Source organism: Sturnira hondurensis, unplaced genomic scaffold (genome assembly GCF_014824575.4).
Source record: "Sturnira hondurensis isolate 20B ecotype Veracruz unplaced genomic scaffold, ASM1482457v3 Scaffold0015509, whole genome shotgun sequence".
Classification (NCBI taxonomy): Eukaryota; Metazoa; Chordata; class Mammalia; order Chiroptera; family Phyllostomidae; genus Sturnira; species Sturnira hondurensis.
Genome location: NW_028088140.1, coordinates 12,651,887 through 12,670,509, shown reverse-complemented (window position 1 = coordinate 12,670,509; position 18,623 = coordinate 12,651,887). Strand labels below are relative to the sequence as shown.

The window sequence follows — 18,623 nt, the reverse complement described above, 5'->3', positions numbered from 1 at the left end:
GGAACTAATTGTGTTAGCTGGTAAAGAAGTAATTGTTATAGAATAGAGTAATTCACTGTGTTACAGGGGAAAAACTTTCTTCTTTTATAAGGATTTGGTTTATGTCTATTATCTAGTAGCCATTTACTTTCAAAATAATTTCTCAAAATTTGTTTTTTGTCAATCTTTCATAAAAAATTTGAATACTAACTATATCAAGCACTGTGCTGTTGTTCCTCAGAGTAAAAAGATTACATTCCCAAGTTTTAGAAAGTTTTTATTGAAGATGCATACCAAGATATAAATTGCATATTAGTCTGCTAAGTGCTATTCTTAAGCAATGGTCATACATTACTTAAGTAATGGTCATACATTACTGTTTCAGCACAGGGTAGAGCATCAGATCATCTGCGGAAGCTGGAAGCTTGACTCAAACGGCTTTAGTAAGAACTGCTATAAGTTCTTTTGCATCTTGAATTAATAACGTGTATGTGTATATACATGTTTCAGAAAAAAATTATCCTTAATTTAACATGGTCATCTTTACAAATCATGCATCTGCACAAATCGTGCATATCTCTGTGATACATTGTTTGTAATGATGACCAGTTTTATGTATCTATGACATTCTTTTTCTCTAACTAAAACTTTTAGAATTCAGGATAAATTGGATCAAAACATTCTTTTGTTCCAAGAAACTAATGATAGTTTATTTGTTGAAAGTTCTGCTTCATAAGAGCCACTGGTATTTATTTAAAATATATGAAGAGTTGTTGTGATCTTGTATTTATAGATGTATTACTTTTCAAATAAAAGTCATAGTTTCTATAAGATATTTAAGAATTTTCAGTACTGTTGTTCACATTATTTCATCAAGCTATAGTTTGGTGTAATAATTACACAATTCTTGGAGTAAATTTTAAACACTTTTCCAGATCAAGCTGAGTGTTAGAGTAGAAGGTTGACTAGTGTGTGTCAGTGTAGGTTTTAAAATGGGAGAAGCATGAGATCACTTTGGAGAGTGTCAAGAGCAGAATTCCCAAATAGAAATTGTCCTAATATCTTGCAGCTGAAATCTTCCCACTAAATTCAATACATGTTTTGTTCTTTTTTTGGTTAATCATTGTAAATGTCTATGACATGTGCAGATGTGCTCATTTTTATCTTCTTTGAACGTGGTAGAGAAAGAATAGTGTGGCTCCTATCCTCCTTCTTTCTTCTCCCAAGGATTTGGCAGTATTTTTATAAAGTAAATCTAGTTTGAATGTAGCCTAGGGCAGGAATCTTTTTTCCTAGTTTAATGGAGAAAATTGCTGTGTAGACTTCTTAGGGTACCAGTTAACATCGTTTTAATTCTGTACCTTAGTAAAATGGGTATGAGTGGATCTGAAGAAGTTAGACACGTTGGGAGTTGCATTTTATAAAAGGTTTTACTTATTTATTTTTAGAGAGAGGGGAAGGGAGGGAGAAAGAGGGAAATATCAGTGTGTGGTTGCCTCTCATGAGCCCCCTCCTGGGGACCTGGCCTGCAACCCAGGCATGTGGCCTGACTGGGAATCAAAGTGGCAACCCATTGGTCTGCAGTCCAGCACTCAATCCACCGAGCCACACCAGCTAGGGCAGTAGTTGCATTTTTTCTTCACCAAAATAGTAGTTGCCCTGGTAGACTTAGTCATAAATGCTTTAAGTGTATGTGAGACTGTTAGCTGTCGTAAATGATTTATCCTGACTTGGATGAAGTGGTGACGAATATCCAAAAAAGGAGGACTAGTTGTACCTAGAAATCAGTTTCACTGTTGAATTTAACTTCTGATATTTTACTTTGGGGTAAATTAATGTCAGGATTTAGCTGGATTTTTTGAAATCCAGAGGCAAAGAAGGAAATTAAGGTTGACTATAGGTTTCAAAGAATTAGAGTTTTGCCATGTCATTTTATTAAGGATTTTGAACTGCCAGCAGCTGTTAAGAGTCTTTAAAATATGATGCTGATAGTTAAATGCATTGTAAATATCATAGTTTAAAAAGTTATCAATTTTAATCCATGAATTAAGTTTATTTTAAATTTATTCTTGGTGAGAAAAAACAGTGCTTTTCAAGAATTTGAAGACTGTCAGAATTGAAAGTTTACTACTTATAAAAATCAAAACCAGAAACTATAAATGAAAAAGTTAATATTGTTGCATTAATTTTTTTTTCTATTTAAAAGCCAGCATAAACTATGTTAAAAGAAAAATAACAGACTTGAAAATAAATTTGTAACATACACAGCAGGCAAAATATTATATAAGCTCTTAAACTGGATTAGGAAAATGGTTAAATGTCCCAATAACAAAATGGGCAAAGAATAAGAACAACTAAGTCACAAATGAAGAAACACAAAAGTACCAGTAGATGTGAATAAGTATTCAGCCTTACTTGCAGTCTAAGAAATGTCAGAAAGTGAAGGAAAGCAAGCAAGAAAAAAAATACCTGAAGTTGTCAAAGGTACAGGGAAGTGGCCACTCCCAGACATTGTTTGGTGGGAGTAAATCTGTACAGACCCCTTTTTGGTATAATTTGTGAGGTGTATCAAAATTATAGCTGCATACCCTATAATCCAGTGGTTCTACCTATGAAAATTGATTCATAATTATGAAATTCATAATTATGAAATTATTTAGTAATTATATGGAATTCTTTGGAGGCATTTTATCCCATTTTTGTTGTAAAATACACCTTACATTTACATATCATCTTCAGTTTCCCATCTTAAACATCTTTGAAGCATATACTTAGCTCAGTGGCATAAAGTCCATTCATATTTTTGTGCAACCATCACCACCATCCAATTCTAGAACTCTTTTTATCCTGTAAAACTGAATCTCTCTATAAATTAAACAGTAACTCCCCATTTTCAGCCCCTGGCCACTACTCTCCTACTTTCTGTCTCTATAAACTTGATTGTTTTAGATAAATCGTACAAGAGGAACCATATTTGTCTTTTGTGACTGGCTTATTTCATTTAGTATATCCTCAAGGTTCATCCAGGTGGTAGCATATGTCAGAATTTCATTCCTTTTTAAAGAAGATTAGGAGGAGGAAAGTTAGGAAGTGACTGCTAATAGGTACTGAATCTCTTTTAGGAGTGACGAAAAGTGTTCTGGAATTAGATTGTAGGGATTGATGTACAAGTTTTAATATGCTGAAAACCACAGGTGAAAAAACAGGTCAACTGTATGGTATATGAATTATATCTCAATAAAGCTGTTTTTTAAAAATTTCAATGTCAGTCATACCTCAGTTAAAAATTTCAAGAGGAATAGAATACATATAATATAGTCTTCTCAAAATTTGTCTTTCAACCATTCCAGTTTTTTTTTACAAAATAATCATTAACTATAATTATTTCTTATATAACTTTCTAGAAATATTTTTATTTCACAGTAGAGCTTAGATTCAAAACAACTTATAAGTTATTTAGATCCCTGTAAGGCTAGTGTCATCATCAATAAAATTGAAATAATAGTATATGTATCATAATGAGGATTAAAGGAATTAACACATAAAAAGTGCTTGGCACAATTTGGCCAAGAAACTACTCATTAAATGCTCGTAGTTATTATTTAAGGTGTAAATTTATGGGTAAAATTTATTTTATAAATAAATTTTTGATAAAAATTTTTTTGATAAAATTTTTGTGTTTGATGTTTTTGTATTCCTGTGGATTTCCCATGTCTTTTCTATTCCCTCCCCTCAGTTCTTTGTATTAATACCTATTATTTTGACCAGTGTCTTTATTTTGTCAAGGCTTATGCAAAGTGGAGAGCTGCCATACTTGTTTTCTTTTGGGGATAAACACAAGTTAAAATACTGATATTTTACAGATTATCTCAGGCATGTTTTAAAAGACAGTGTGAAACAGAGTAACATGAATCCTGATTGGCTAAATTCAGGGTTCTGAGAACCCTGGTAGTTACTTTTTGGATCCCCAGTATGCTGTTTTTGATGCTTGGGGAGGAAAACTGATTTGGGATTTTCTTTTTTGTCGTGGTTCTAGCACATGCAAATGACAATCCAGGCTCTCCAGGATGAATTACGGATCCAAAGGGACCTGAACCAGCTGTTTCAGCAAGATAGTAGCAGTAGGACTGGGGAACCTTGTGTGGCAGAGCTGACAGAAGAGAACTTCCAGAGGCTACATGTGGAACATGAAAGACAGGCCAAAGAGCTGTTCCTTCTTCGAAAGACTCTGGAGGAAATGGAACTGCGTATTGAGACTCAGAAGCAAACCCTGAATGCTCGGGATGAATCCATCAAGAAACTTCTGGAGATGTTGCAGAGCAAAGGACTTTCTGCTAAGGCTACTGAGGAAGACCATGAGCGAACAAGACGATTGGCAGAGGCAGAGATGCATGTCCACCACCTAGAAAGTCTTTTGGAACAGAAGGAAAAAGAGAACAGCATGTTGAGAGAGGTGAGTGACCATTTTTTTCAGTTGTTATAACTTACTGTCTTGTTATCCGTGATTAGTCAGCATCTTGGCCTAGATAAATTTATATGCTCTACTGAGCTAGTGGAAGGGACTTTTTTCTTTGGTACATAAGTACTTTGCTGATTTCTGTTCCGATTTGCTCTCTTGTATGAGATGACATTGACTGGTATATGTATACTGGCTTCATGGCTTTCTGGGTCTTTTTTTCCCTTTCTGTTTTCTGTAGACTCATTTTGTTGCTAGAGGGGCACAGAAGTTTCTTGTTACTCATCTTTTGATGTGTTCAGAGATGCACACAACAAAACCAGAATCAGAGTAGCTAGTTATTGCTCAATTTAAAAATATTAGTAAGAGAAAAGAAGCGGTCACTTCAGTTTAGGTGTGTTATAAAGCCCTTGACAGCAGTAATGAATGCTTGCCTTGTGGTTTCATGGAAGTTGTATGTGATATAAATCACTTGCTGCCATGGAGGTACAGTGAGAAAGAATGCTATATAGGCACAGTATCACTTATCTTTTTAGAGAGTAAACTCAGACTTCAGCTGACCATTGTGACTGTTGATAATTTTTTACTTTTCTAGATAATGCTTCATTTTAAAAAAGCATAAATGAAGAATTCAACTTACATTGAATTTAAAAAGTTGATAGCTATAATTCTCTATACATGGTCAGAGACTTCAGATAACTTTCAGATTTTGATAGGGACAAAAACAATTTAGAACTGTATTAGTCCAGTGTGGGTGCTTCCTTTTTAAATGAAATATGAGGAAGGAGGTTGAAAAAAGGGAGTATTTCTCAAATGGCAAAATAGCAACTTTAAAATAATACTTCTAAATACAGTGTGCTCCATAATTTCTCCTTTTGCAAAGAAAAAGTCTGAAATATTTACTGTGAAGACATTTTTATTTTTGAAAGAGAAATTCACTGTTTCGTAAAAACCATTTTTACACAGTAAATTTGTTGTAGTTTATTATAGTAAAATTAGAAAATAGATGAGCAAAAACTTAAACCAAGTTATTATTACCTACTGATAACTGTGTTTTCTTTTTGTGTATATTTATTTCCAGCCATTTTTATTGTGTATACATTCTTTCATTAATTCTATATAATTTATTTCTTTTCCTTAAAAAGATTGAAAACTGAATATCAGTATTATCTGATACAACTGTCTGTGATGATAGAAATGTGTGTTGGCTCTGTCCAGTGTGGCAGCCACCAGCCTCATGTGACTGTTTAGCAGTTAAAATGTGGCTGGTATGACTAAGGAACTGACTTTTAAATTTTATTTAAATGTAAGTAATTTAACACTAAATTTAATTAGTCAAATTTAAGTTTAAGTATTTATATGCTATTAGTGGCTACTGTATTTGTGCAGCTATGCATAATGTAATGTTACTTGTTTTTCTTGATAGTTTATCTTATCTGTCTTCCTTTGTCAGTGCATTAGAGTTTTATAAATTCAATGTGTAATGTTCCAGTGCGTTTATTTGAGTATCTTACTGTTGAAAATTTAGATTACTTTTAATTTTTAAAAGTAATTTTTAATTTTTCAGCATTATAAAACAGTGTTGCACTGATCCCTGGACATCATTTTTTTTAGGATAAATTTCTGTAAATAAATTTGCTGAAAGAGTGTATGTAGTTTTGAAACTTTGAATAATCTGGTTTTTTAGACTGATGGGCCAGTTTCTTCTCCCAAGCATATACTAATGGGATTAATTAGGATTAATCTTTAGTACTGTATATGTTATGCTCTTCAAATTACATCATTCTGTTTTAGAAAATTTGCTCTGAACTTCTGTGTTGTAGGCATGTTTTGAGTTTCTTTCAGTTTACTTTAAAAACTTTATATTTTAATGAAGTAACTCAGAGTCTGGTCTTAGAACCTTGTTAGAGAAATTACAATAATCTCAAATAGTATGCAACATGAAAACTATACCAGCATCATAATGGACTTTGAATGTTACATTTTTACTGCTTCTCTTCTGAATGCTTCAACCTGTGCCCATTTATTTTTGAATTTTGGGGTTAATAAATAGTGAATAGTTAAGTGTTGTGAAAAGCCACTGTGTTATTCTGTCAGAGAATGATTAGTAATGTAGTAAATTTGAAAAAGTGTTAGGAAAGCCATGAATTTAAGACTGATTTCAAATAACAGGCTCTACAAATATCAAGTCCCACCTATGTATGTAATGTGAAAAGAAATCCAGGCCTTGTCAGTCATACCAATGTGCAGTTCTAGTTACCATTAATAAAACAGCATCATCTTGTAGGAAATAGTCATAGAAATTAAAATTACTTAAAAGCAAGTGGATGATCGCTTCAGGAACAAATGTTGGGAAAGCTCGTTCTCCTTCCTGTTTCTCCTATTACCATTAAGATATAGCTCAAATTTCAGTTTTTTCTGTGAAGTCTTCCTTGTGCAGCTTTATATACATATATAGATGAACCAATCATGTTATAGTATATTTACATATATGTTTCTTCATCGTTCACATTTTTTCCATCAAAAGCGTTTGTATTTTAATCTTCATAATGACACTGTCTAAAAATACACATTGGGTACTCAAGAAATGTTAGTTGAATAAGTTGAAATACAGGCAAAGAAGTTTAAATCTGCACCTTGCAGAAAGGGTAGAAAGGGTAGCCTATCTAGTTTTCTTCCCCCTGAATATTAAAATCTGGTGAAAGGTAGGAAAAAAAAATCCCCAACCAGTTTTGCTTATGAGTTTAGATATAGAAATTACAAAGAAAGTATTAGCAGATGGAGTCAGCATTGTGATAAAATGATACTACTCTGATCAAAAGGAGTTTATTCTGGGAATGCCAGAATGGCTCAAATTGAAAAGACAATTTATACACACAGTTATGAAAAAAGAACCTTGTGGCATTTGATGACTGTCTCAAAGACTTTAGACAGAGGTTGCAGACATTTTGATTATAAACTGAACCAATGAAAAAATATGAACTAAATAATAGCTTTACAGTATTATCTAATAAATTTAATAAATACTTATTTTAAACACATTTGAAACTAAGAACCAGCGTCATGCATACTGTGACATGCCCATTAAAGTTAGGAAGAAGTCAAAGATGGTTGTATTAATCAGTATTTAACATGATTCTGGAAGTGTTAAACAGTGCAATTAGAATAAGGAAATGGAGTAAATGATATCAGTAATGGTAACAGAAAGGCTAAATTTTCTTTGAGGTATAGATAGGAACATTAATGTAAAGATGCCACTTTTCCCCAAGTCTATACATTTAATGTAACCCAAATGGCAGTGTTCCTGAAACATGCCCAAGTGATGTTGCAGTTTACTTGTACGAATGACGATGCAGGAACACTTGGTTAAGCAGATCATGATACTACATAATATATTTTAAACCCAATGAAATTGGCACAGCAATAGGTAGATCAATGAAACAGAACAGAATCGAGAAATAATGTAGTTTTAAGTATATGATGAATGTCTTGGAATAATGGCCATCCATTTGGAAAACAAGTACATAGTTATATTAATTAAATTTATTTAGTTGCAGTAAATTCCAGGTGAAATAAACAGCTACTTTTAAGAAATAAAAGCGGTAGAAGAAAATGTAAGTAAAAAACTTTTAATATAATCTGTAGATAGGAAAGACTCTTCTATTGCCATAGCGAGAACCTTAAAGAATTAAATTTGTCTGTTAGAAAATACAATTAACAGGCCATGGCTTGTATACCTCAGTGGATTGAGTGCTGGACTGTGAACCAAAGGGTTGCTGGTTCCATTCCCAGTCAGGGCACTTGCCTGGGTTGCAGGCCGGCTCCCCAGTTTTGAGTGCACGAGAGGGAACCACACACTGATGTTTCTCTCCTTCTCTTTCTCCCTTTACCCTCTGTCTAAAATAAATAAATAAAATCTTTAAAAAATAATATACAGTTAGCAAAATTTAAAATGATAATTTGAGATAAAGCTTGGTAACAGGAGACTATTCTGATACATAAAGATTGTTTCCAAAACAGTAAGGTACCACAGGCACTTGGTACCACCTTTCCTTTCTCATTTATTCAAAAAATGTCTGTTGTGCCTTTAATATACAGTATATTTAATCCTGGGATAGGGACTATATATACATTTTTCATGCCAGAACACTTGGTCTGTGCCCTTCTAGAACTTAAAAGTTTAAAAGGAGACAGTAAACTGATAATCAAAAATTTGATGTGAGACAGTAAACTGATAATCATGAGATAAAATAAATGAATTGAGTAGAATCTAATTATTTTGGAGAAGGGGATTTCTGTAAACATGGTAAGCATCTTTGGGGAGGTGCCCTTTAAAGGGAGATCTGAAAAAAGATGAGGAGACAGTCTTGCTGAGTTTTAGGATGAAATCATTTCATGAAGAACAGTAATTTCAAAGGCATGATGGGGAATTGTTTTGAACAAACAACAAGGAGGCTAAAAATTTATTGCGTGAGGGGAAGGCTGGCATGAGATGAGAGGTTGAAGAGGTAGCCAGGGCCAGATTCATTCATCCCATTCATCAGATATTTATTGGGCACTAACCAAGTGCAAAGCACTAGGAAAATAGCAATGAATAAAAGAAAATTCATGCCCTCTAGGAGACAGAGCGCTTGTCTTCGTGATACTTGCAGATGATGCAACAATTTTATTCAAAATACAGGAGAAAACTATCCCAGTGTTTAATCAAAGTAGTGATAACATCTGGTTTGGCTTTTGAAATTTACTCTGATTCTGTTGAGAATAAAGGGGAAAGAGATAGTCAGGTAAACAAGGAACTCGAGTAAAAAACTTCAATAGCTCTAATCTAGGTTAGGTGAATGGTGTCTTGGAATGACTCTTGTACGTTATATCACTAGTGTATCATGAAAGGTAAAAAGAATGTAATGAGTTGGCAATGCCAGAATATCATAGGTTTTACTTATCGGATCATTGTCCATCTTTTAAAAATCTGTATTTCATCACTTCTAAGACTCTCTTAAGTTTCTCTCATTTTAACAATATGACATTGAACCCTTGGTGGCATTTTACAGTCTTTGTCAGCAAGACAGCAGTCCTCCTATATTTGATTACCTCTGCACTCAAAACATAGTCATGCTGTTCATTTTGTTATCACTTTAGGTGATGGTGTGAGCATCATGGTTGTCTTTAATTTGTTTTTGAGTATGTCTTCAGAATATTACACTGTGAATCACCATTTATTTTTCATTTTTTAAAATTTATTTAATTGTTGTTCAAGTACAGTTTTCTGTCTTTGACTGCCATCCCAGCCCACTCCCCACAGTGATCACCACCTCCCTCCCATTTCCAACCCCCTTGGTTTTTGTACCTATGTCCTTTATACTTGTTCCTGTAAACCCTTCCCCTTTTCTGCTGAAATTCTTTCCCCTCTCCCCTCTGGTCACTGTCAGCCTGTTCTCTATTTCAGTGTCTTTGGTTATATTTTGCTTGCTTGTTTGTTTTGTTGTTTAGGTTCCTGTTAAACGTGAGATGATATGGTATTTGTCTTTCACCACCTGGCTTATTTCACTGAGCATAATGCTTTCCAGTTCTATCCGTGCTTTCAGAAAGGGGTAGGAGCTCCTTCTTTCTTTCTGCTGCATAGAATTCCATTGTGTAAATGTTCCATAGATTTTGATCCATTCATTTACTGATGGGCACCTAGGTTGCTTCCTATTGTAAATTGTGCTGCTGTGAACATTGGGGTGCATAGGTTCTTTGGGATTGGTGTTTTAGGGTTCTTAGGATACAATCCTAGCAGTGGAATTGCTGGGTCAAAAGGCAAGTCCAATTTTAGTTTTCTGAGAAAATTCCATACTGTTTTCCATAATGGTTGTACCAGTCTGCAATCCCACCAACAGTGGACCAGAGTCCCCTTTTCCCCACACCCTCTCCAACATTTGTTGTTTATTGCTTTGTTTATGATAGCCATTCTGACCGGTGTAAAGTGGTATCTCATTGTAGTTTTAATTTGCATCTCTCTGACAGCTAGGGATATTGAGCATCTTTTCATGTGTCTCTGGATCCTCTGTATGTCCTCCTTGGAGAAGTGTCTGTTCAAGTCCTTTGCCCATTTTTTTAATTGGGTTAGTTGTCTTCTTGGAGTGAAGTCATGTGAGTTCTTTGTATATTTTGGAGATTAAACCTTTGTCTGAGGTATCATCGGCAAATATGTTTTCCCATACAGTTGGTTGTCTTTTTATTTTAATGCTGTTTTCTTTAGCTGCGCAGAAGCTTTTTATTTTGATCAGATCCCATTTGTTTATTCTTTCCTTTATATTCCTTGCTCTAGGGGACATATCAGTAAAAATGTTGCTGGGTGAAATATCTGAGATTTTCCTGCCAATGTTCTCCTCCAGGACTTTAATGGTGTCACGGCTTATACTTAAGTCTTTTATCCACCTTGAATTTATTTTGGTGTATGATGTAAGTTGGTGCTCGAGTTTCCTTTTTTTGCATGTAGCTGTCCAGTTCTCCCAACACCATTTGTTGAAGAGGCTATCTTTACCCCATTTGATGTTACTGCCCCCTTTGTCGAATATTAATTGACTGTAGAGAGTTGGGTTTATTTCTGGGTTCTCTATTCTGTTCCATTGGTCTATGTGCCTGTTTTTATGCCAGTACCAGGCTGTTTTGATTACAGTGGCCTTGTAATACAGTTTGGCATCAGGTATTGTGATCCCTCTTACTTGGTCTTCTTTCTCAAAATTGCAGCTGCTATTCGGGGTTATTTATGGTTCCATATAAATTTTTAAAATATATTTTATTGATTATGCTACTACAGTTGTCCTATTCCCCCCCCCATTCCCCTTCACCCTGTACACCCCCTCCCACACACCTTCCCCACTTTAGTTCATGTCCATGTGTCATAAGTTCTTCAGCTTCTACATTTCCCACACTACTGTTGCCCTCCCCCTGTTTTCTCCCCATTGTCTATGCTACTTATTCTCTCTACCTTCTCCTGCACTCTCCTCCTCCCCCTGTTGCTAACCTTCCATGTGATCTCCATTTCTGTGGCTCTGCTCCTGTTTTACTTGTCTGCTTAGTTTGCTTTTGTTTTAGGTGTGGTTGTTAATAACTGTGAGTTTGCTGTCCTTTCACTGTTCATATTTTTTATCTTCTTTTTCTTAGATAAGTCCCTTTAACATTTCATATAGTAAGGGCTTGGTGATGATGAATTCCTTGAACTTGACCTTATCTGAGAAGCATTTTATCTGCCCATCCATTCTAAATGAAAACTTTCCTGGATAGAGCAATCTTGGATGTAGGTCCTTGTCTTTCATGAGTTGGAATACTTCTTTCCAGCCCCTTCTTGTGTACTGTAAGGTCTCTTTTGAGAAATCAGCTGAGCGTCTGATGGGAAGTCCTTTGTAGGTGACTGTCCCCTTATCTCTTGCTGCTTCTGGAATTTTCTCCTTCATTTTAATCTTGGCTAATGTAATTATGATGTGCCTTGGTGTGTTCCTCCTTGGGTCTACCTTTTTTGGGACTCTCTGAACTTCCTGAACTTCCTGGAAGTCTATTTCCTTTGCCAGATTGGGGAAATTCTCCTTTATTATTTGTTCAGATAAGTTTTCCATTTGTTCCTCTTCCTCTTCGCCTTCTGGTACCCCTATAATTCAGATGTTGGAACATTTAAAGATGTCCTGGAGGTTCCTAAGCCTCTCCTCAATTTTTTTGCATTCTTGTTTCTTCATTCTTTTCTGTTTGGTTGTTTCTTTCTTCCTTCTGGTCCACTCCATTGATTTGAGTCCCAGTTTCCTTTCCATCATTATTGGATCCCTGTGCATTTTCCTTCATTTCACTTAGTATAGCCTTCATTTTATCATCTAATTTGTGACCAAAATCAACCAGTTCTGTGAGCATCCTGATCACCAGTGGTTTGAACTGTGCATCTGATAGGTTGGCTATCTCTTGGTCGCTTAAAAGTATTGGCTCTGGGGTTTCATTTGCTCTTCTGCATGAGCCATAATTTTTTGCTCAGGTCACACCTGATACACATGAGGGGCGGAGTCTTTGATGTTCACCACGGCGGGGCAATCCATTTGCTCGGTTGTGATGCTGTATGTGTGGGTGGGGTCAGAGAGTGAGCAGTGGCACTTGTTCTATGCTCCCTTGGATTTCAGTCCTCTCTGTCACTTCCCACAAGCCGGCACCTTTTCAGTCGGTGCTTTTAGGCTTTATTTCTCGTCACTGGGGTCCTGGGTCGTGAGGTTTGCACAACTAGTTTGCCTAGTTTGTCTGCACTCGAATGTATGACTGTGGTCAGCCCCTCCCCACCTGCACTCCCGCATCTGCCTGCCAGTGCCTTTTCCTGCCATGATCCCTCTCTGCTGGCCACATACTCTGCCCCTCTTACTGGTCTGGTTAAATGGTTATCAGACTTCTGTACAGTTCAGTTTTCTGTCTGTTCTGGTTGTGTTTTTGTTTCTAAATCTTTATTGTCCTTAATTTTGGGTGTGCGAGGAGGCACAGTATTTCCACGTACACCTCCATCTTGGCCGGAAGCCCATATACATTTTTGAAGTGTTTGTTATATGTCTGTGAAATATGCCATTGGTACTTTAATAGGTATTGCATTGAATCTGTAAATTGCTTTTGGTAGTATGGACATTTTGATGATGTTAATTCTTCTGATCCATGAACACAGTATATGTTTCCATTTGTTTGTGTCTTCCTTGATTTTTTTTTCTTCAGTGTTGTGTAGTTTTCTGCATACAGTTCTTTTACCTTCTTGGTTATGTTTATTTTTAGGTATGTTATTTTTCTTTTTGCTATATCAAATGTGATTTTTTTCTTAATTTCACCTTCTGCTGTTTCATTGTTGGTATACTAAAACACCTTTGATTTCTGGATATCGACTTTGTATCCTGCTGTTTGGCCGAATTCATTTATTAGGTCAAGCAGTTTTTGGGTGGAGTCTATAGGATTTTCCATGTACCCTATCATGTCATCTGCAACCAATGACAGTTTTGTTTCCTCCTTTCCGATTTGGATGCCTTTTATTTCCTTTTCTTGTCTGATTGCTTTGGCTAAAGCTTCCAATATTATATTGAATAGAAGTAGTGAAAGTGGATAACGTTACATAGTTCCTGATCTTGGTGGAAAAGATTTTAGTTTTTGCCCATTGAGTATGATATTGGCTGTAGGTCTTTCATATATGCCCTTTATTATGTTGAGGAATGCTCCTTCTATTCCCACTGTGCTGAGTGTTTTTATTATAAGTGGGTGCTGTACCTTATCAAATGCTTTTTCTGTATCTGTTGATGCGATCATGTGGTTTTTGTCTTTGCTTTTGTTTATGTGGTGTATTACATTTACTTATTTGTGAATATTGAACCATCCTTGCATCCCTGGGATGAATTCCACTTGGTCATGGTGTATGATCTTTTTAATGTATTGTTGGGTGTCGTTTGCCAATATTTTGTTGAGGATTTTAGCGTCTATCTTCAGCAATATTGGCCTGAAGTTTTCTTTCTTTGTTGTGTCTTTATCTGGTTTTTGGATTAGGATGATGCTGCCTTCATAAAAAGAGTTTAGGAGTCTCCCATCATTTTTTGTTATAGTCTGTGAAGAATAGGGGTTAGCTCTTCCTTAAATATTTTGTAGAATTCTCCTGTGAAAGCATCTGGTCCAGGGCTTTTGTTTGTCGGGAGTGTTTTGATTATTGCTTCAATTTTATCTGCTCTTACTTGTCTGTTCAGGCTTTCTACTTCTTCTTCATTGAGTTTTGGAAGATTATATTTTTCTAGAAATTTTTCATTTCACCTAGGTTTTCAAATTTCTTGGCATACAGTTCTTCATAGTAATTTCTTATGATCCTTTGTGTTTTTGTGGTGTCAGTTGTAATCTCTCCTCTTTCACTTCTGATTGTGTTTATTTGGGTCCTCTCTCTCCTTTTCTTGATGAGCCTGCTTAAAGGCTTGTCAATTTTGTTTATCGTTTCAAAAAACCAACTCCTGAATTCATTGATATTTATAATTGTGCTTTTAATCTCTATGTCATTTAATTCCTCTCTGCTCTTGGTTATTTCATTCCTTGTACTTGCTCTGGGCTGCCTTTGTTGTTGTTCTTCGAGTTCTTGCAGGTGTCAGGTTAGGTTGTTTGTTTGAAATGTTTCTATCTTTTTTACATAGGCCTGTATTGCTATGAACTTCCCTCTCAGGAATGCCTTCACTGTGTCTTGTAATTTGGGGTTGTTGTGAGTTCATTTTCATTTGTTTCCAGAAACTTTTTGATTTCTTCCCTAATTTCATTCTTGACCCGTTTGTTGTTTAATAGCATGCTATTCAATCTGCATGATTTTGAGTGTTTTGGATTTTTTCCATTGGGGTTGGTTTGTAGTTTCAATCCCTTGTGGTCAGAGAAAATGCTAGGTATTATTTCACCTTTTTTGAATTTGTTTAGGCTTGTTTTGTGTCCTATCATGTGGTCTGTTTTTGAAAATGTTCCATGTGCATTTGAAAAGAATGTGTATTAGCTTCTTTGGGATGAGGGGCTTTATATATATCAGTTAAGTCCATTTCATGTAGATTGTTGTTTAGTGCCAGAATATCTTTTTTTGATATTTGTTTGGAAGATCTGTCCATTTTTGACAGTGGGGTGTCAAAATCCCCTAGTATAATTGTGTTGCTGTCAATGTCTATCTTGAAGTTCTCTAAGATTTTCTGTATATATTTGGTGCTCCTGTGTTGGGTACATATATGTTTACACTGTTTATGTCTTCTTGGTGGATTCTTCCCTTGAGTATTATGAAGTGACCTTTTGGGTCTCTTTTTATGGCCCCTTTTTCGAAGTCTGTTTTGTGTGATATGAGAATTGCTACCCTGGCTTTTTTTTCTTGTCCATTTGTTTGGAAAATTTGTTTCCATCCTTTCCCTTTTAGTCTGTGGTGGTCTTTTGACCTGAGGTAGGTCTCTTGTAGACAGCATATGTGTGGGTTATGCTTCCTTATCCATTCAGCCATTCTATGTCTTTTAATTGGTACATTTAGTCCATTTATGTTTAAGGTTATTATTGAAAGGTACTTATTCATTGCCGTTTGTCTACCTGTGTTCCTCTCCTTCTCTCTCTTTTTCTTCCTTTCCTGAAAGCAGCCCTTTTAGTAATTCTTGCAGAGCTGGTTTGGCGGAGGTGTATTTTATTAGACTTCTTTTGTCTTGGAAGCTCTTTATTTGGCCTTCTATCTTGATTGAGAGCCTTGCTGGGTAAAGTAGCCTTGGTTGTAGGCCTCTGATTGTCATTACTTGGAATATTTCTTGGCATTCTCTTCTTGCTTGGAGCATTTCCATTGAGAAGTCACCAGCTAACCTTATTGGGGCTCCCTTGTATGTTACTTCCTGTTTTTCCCTGCTGCTTTGAAGATTCTCTTTTTGCCTTGGAATTTTGCCATTCTAATGATGATGTGTCTTGAAGTGGGCCTCTTTGGGTTCCTCTTGATTGGGACTCTGTGTGTTTCTTGGATTTGTGCGACTTTTTCTCTCCAATTAGGAAAGTTTTTTATTATTACTGTTTGAAATAGGTTTTGTATTTCTTGCTTTTTCTTCTCCTTCTGGTATTTTTATTATATGGATATTATTATGTTTTATATTGACTTGCATTTGTCTTAATCCCTGTTCATTCTTTGTGAGCCTCTTTTCCTTTTCTTGTTCTTTCTGGGTGTTTTTTTCTTTGTCCTCCAAGTCACTGATACAATCTTCTGCTTCACTGATTCTGCTTTTGATTCCTTCTACTCTGTTCTTCAATTGAGAAATTGTATTCTTCATTTCCTGTTGGCCCTTGTTGATAGTTTCTATTTCCTTTTTCATATTGGTATAGTTTGTAGTGAGTTCGTTGTAGTTTCCCTGTAGTTTTTGGTAGCTCATTGTGAGCTCATTGAACTTCGGGATAACCAGAGCTTTGAATTCAGTATCTAATAGCCGACTTGCCTCTATTTCATCTAGTATTCTTTCTGGGGCATCCTCATTTCCTTTCATTTGGGGATTGTTTCTTTGTCTTCCCATTGTTTGTGAGACTCTTCTTGTTAGCCTCAGCTTCTTAAATTGATTTTGTTCTGGCTCCCTGGGTTTATGGTGTGAACTTCTGTGGTGTAATACCTGTGAGCTTTGGTGGCATAGTCTCTTTGATCTCCCCAGCTCACTGGTCTTGGGCTGTCCTTCAAGGTGGCTCTGTGTTTGTCTTTGGTTTTTGGTTGTTTTGGGGTCTTTCTTTTGTGGGTCCTTCCCACCACCTGGTTTACTAATGGTCCCTCTGTCCACCACCTCTCGTAATTTGTTGTGCTGGTGAGGGCAGGTTGTGTAGAAGCTAGTTCTTCCATGTGTACATGGTTTTGAGAATTCTCTTTTGTTCTTGTTCAGTTGTTTGGAGAGTCTGGGTAGTTTCTCCACTCTTTAGTTTTATTTCCAGATAGGTCCTGGATTGAGGTTTGTGTGGTTTCCATTTCCTCCTTCACCTTCTTCTGTTATCTGTTGGTGGTTTCTTTGTTGTTGGGTTTCATTTTGCAGTGGGTATTTTGGTGTTCAGCGCTTCCACCTGCTCTTTTTTTTGTGATCAGTTGCAGGGGAAGGCAAAATGGATTAAGACAGCCGGAGAGTATCATGGAGTATTCTATGATGTTTACAGTAGTAGCCGATAGAGAAGAGATAGGAGATCATTTGGCTATGTATAGTGTTAACCGTGATCTTCAACCCAACTAGCCACTTTTAAGAAAGGAATGAAAGAAGATAAGACTCTTTTGGGGAGGGAAGGATTGTGAGTTGGATCTAGAAAGCAGTGAGGTTGTGGGAGGTCAGGTTCTGAGGTAAGGTGAGAGTAAAGGATAATAAATAGTTGTAGTGTGTGAGAGAATAGAGTTAACTACTACAGTAATAGAGTTCAGGAAATTGTGAAGTGGACTAAGATCTGGGCAGGGTGTTTTGAAGTGTTTACAATTGTATTAAACAGCTATTATTTACAATCATATTAGAGCAATAATCATATGACGGAATCTACTTGATCTAGACAACATAAATAGGGGGTATAGAACTTTGAGAAGTGTGCTAAAGGAACACAAGTGATGTGAAAGATAGTAAATTAGCAATACACTGTGGAAGAGAGTACAGGGGAAACCTGTCAAATATAACCAGCCAAGACAAAGAAGAGGAATACAAAAATACTATTAAACTAAAAGATGTAATAATAATGAAAAATAATAACATGAATATACAGGAACTTGTAATTTCTCTGCCGTAGCAAAGTGAAATTTGTGTCACTGTCTCAATTGTTGGGATGCCCCCTCTTTGGGTCCAACTCTGCTCCTTTCACAGTTCAAAGTTTTTTGTCTCACTTGTGGGTAAAAAAAAAAAAAAGGAAGGAGAAGAGAGGACAGAAAGATCAAATTGGAAAGAAAGGAAGAAGGAATAAAACAAGAAAGAAGGAAAGAGAGGAAAAAAGGTATTGAAAGATAAAAGAATAATACAAATTTAAAAAGTAAAAGATCACTTAAAAAAAACAACTCTTGTTGGTTTCAAACTGGCCAATCCTGTTTTTCTCATCTTGCTGGCTGCAGCAGGCTGAGGGGTGATTGGTGTGGTGTTTGTCCCTTCCCGATGTGTGCTCAGGCAGTCTTGCAAGCACTCTCCCAAGAGCTGGCCAGGCTCCTCTCCTGGGCACTTATGTGGGCGATCCATGTCTTTCAGAGTTCTCTTGTCCCTGGGATTATCGCTGTGGGCCGGGGTGTGGGCGCATGTGCTCAGCCAGGGTGCCCCGGTCAGGCTGCTTCGGTCTGGCTGGTTTGGGCGTGACCCCTTCCGAGTACTATGGGGGCATGTAGGGCCTTCCATGCAACTTCTGGATTGCTCCCCGGCTGGGTGGGGAGTAGGCCCAGCAGCGCTACTCAAGTCTGCTGCTCAGTATAGCCCAATTCTCCAGCCAGATTGGTGACTATCAGGGTCAGTGCAAGTCACTGTGGGGCTCTCAACTCTCTCAAGCCAGGGACCACAGACTCTGTGGGTGATCACGGCCCTTGTGTTTTGCCTCTTTGTCCTTATTTCCCTCTCTGTAACTTCGAGGAACTAGGTCTCTCCTGGTGCTGTTCAAATCTTTCTTGGCCAGGGAGAGAGGGAGCAGTTGACCTGGCTGTCTCCCAAGGACTCTGTGGCAGGCCCCCACTCTCAAGGAGTCTGTGGTAGAC

General features: G+C 36.6%; 1 protein-coding gene across 1 annotated transcript in view; it reads left to right on the top strand.

Annotated features, from left to right (window-relative positions):
- Window positions 1-18,623, top strand: part of ERC1 (ELKS/RAB6-interacting/CAST family member 1) — a 549,219-nt gene that overhangs the window by 81,057 nt on the left and 449,539 nt on the right. Inside the window, exon 3 of the mRNA XM_037064795.1 lies at window positions 4,016-4,432. Within this exon, the coding sequence (XP_036920690.1) occupies window positions 4,016-4,432 (417 nt within the window). The remainder of the gene's footprint in view (window positions 1-4,015; window positions 4,433-18,623) is intronic.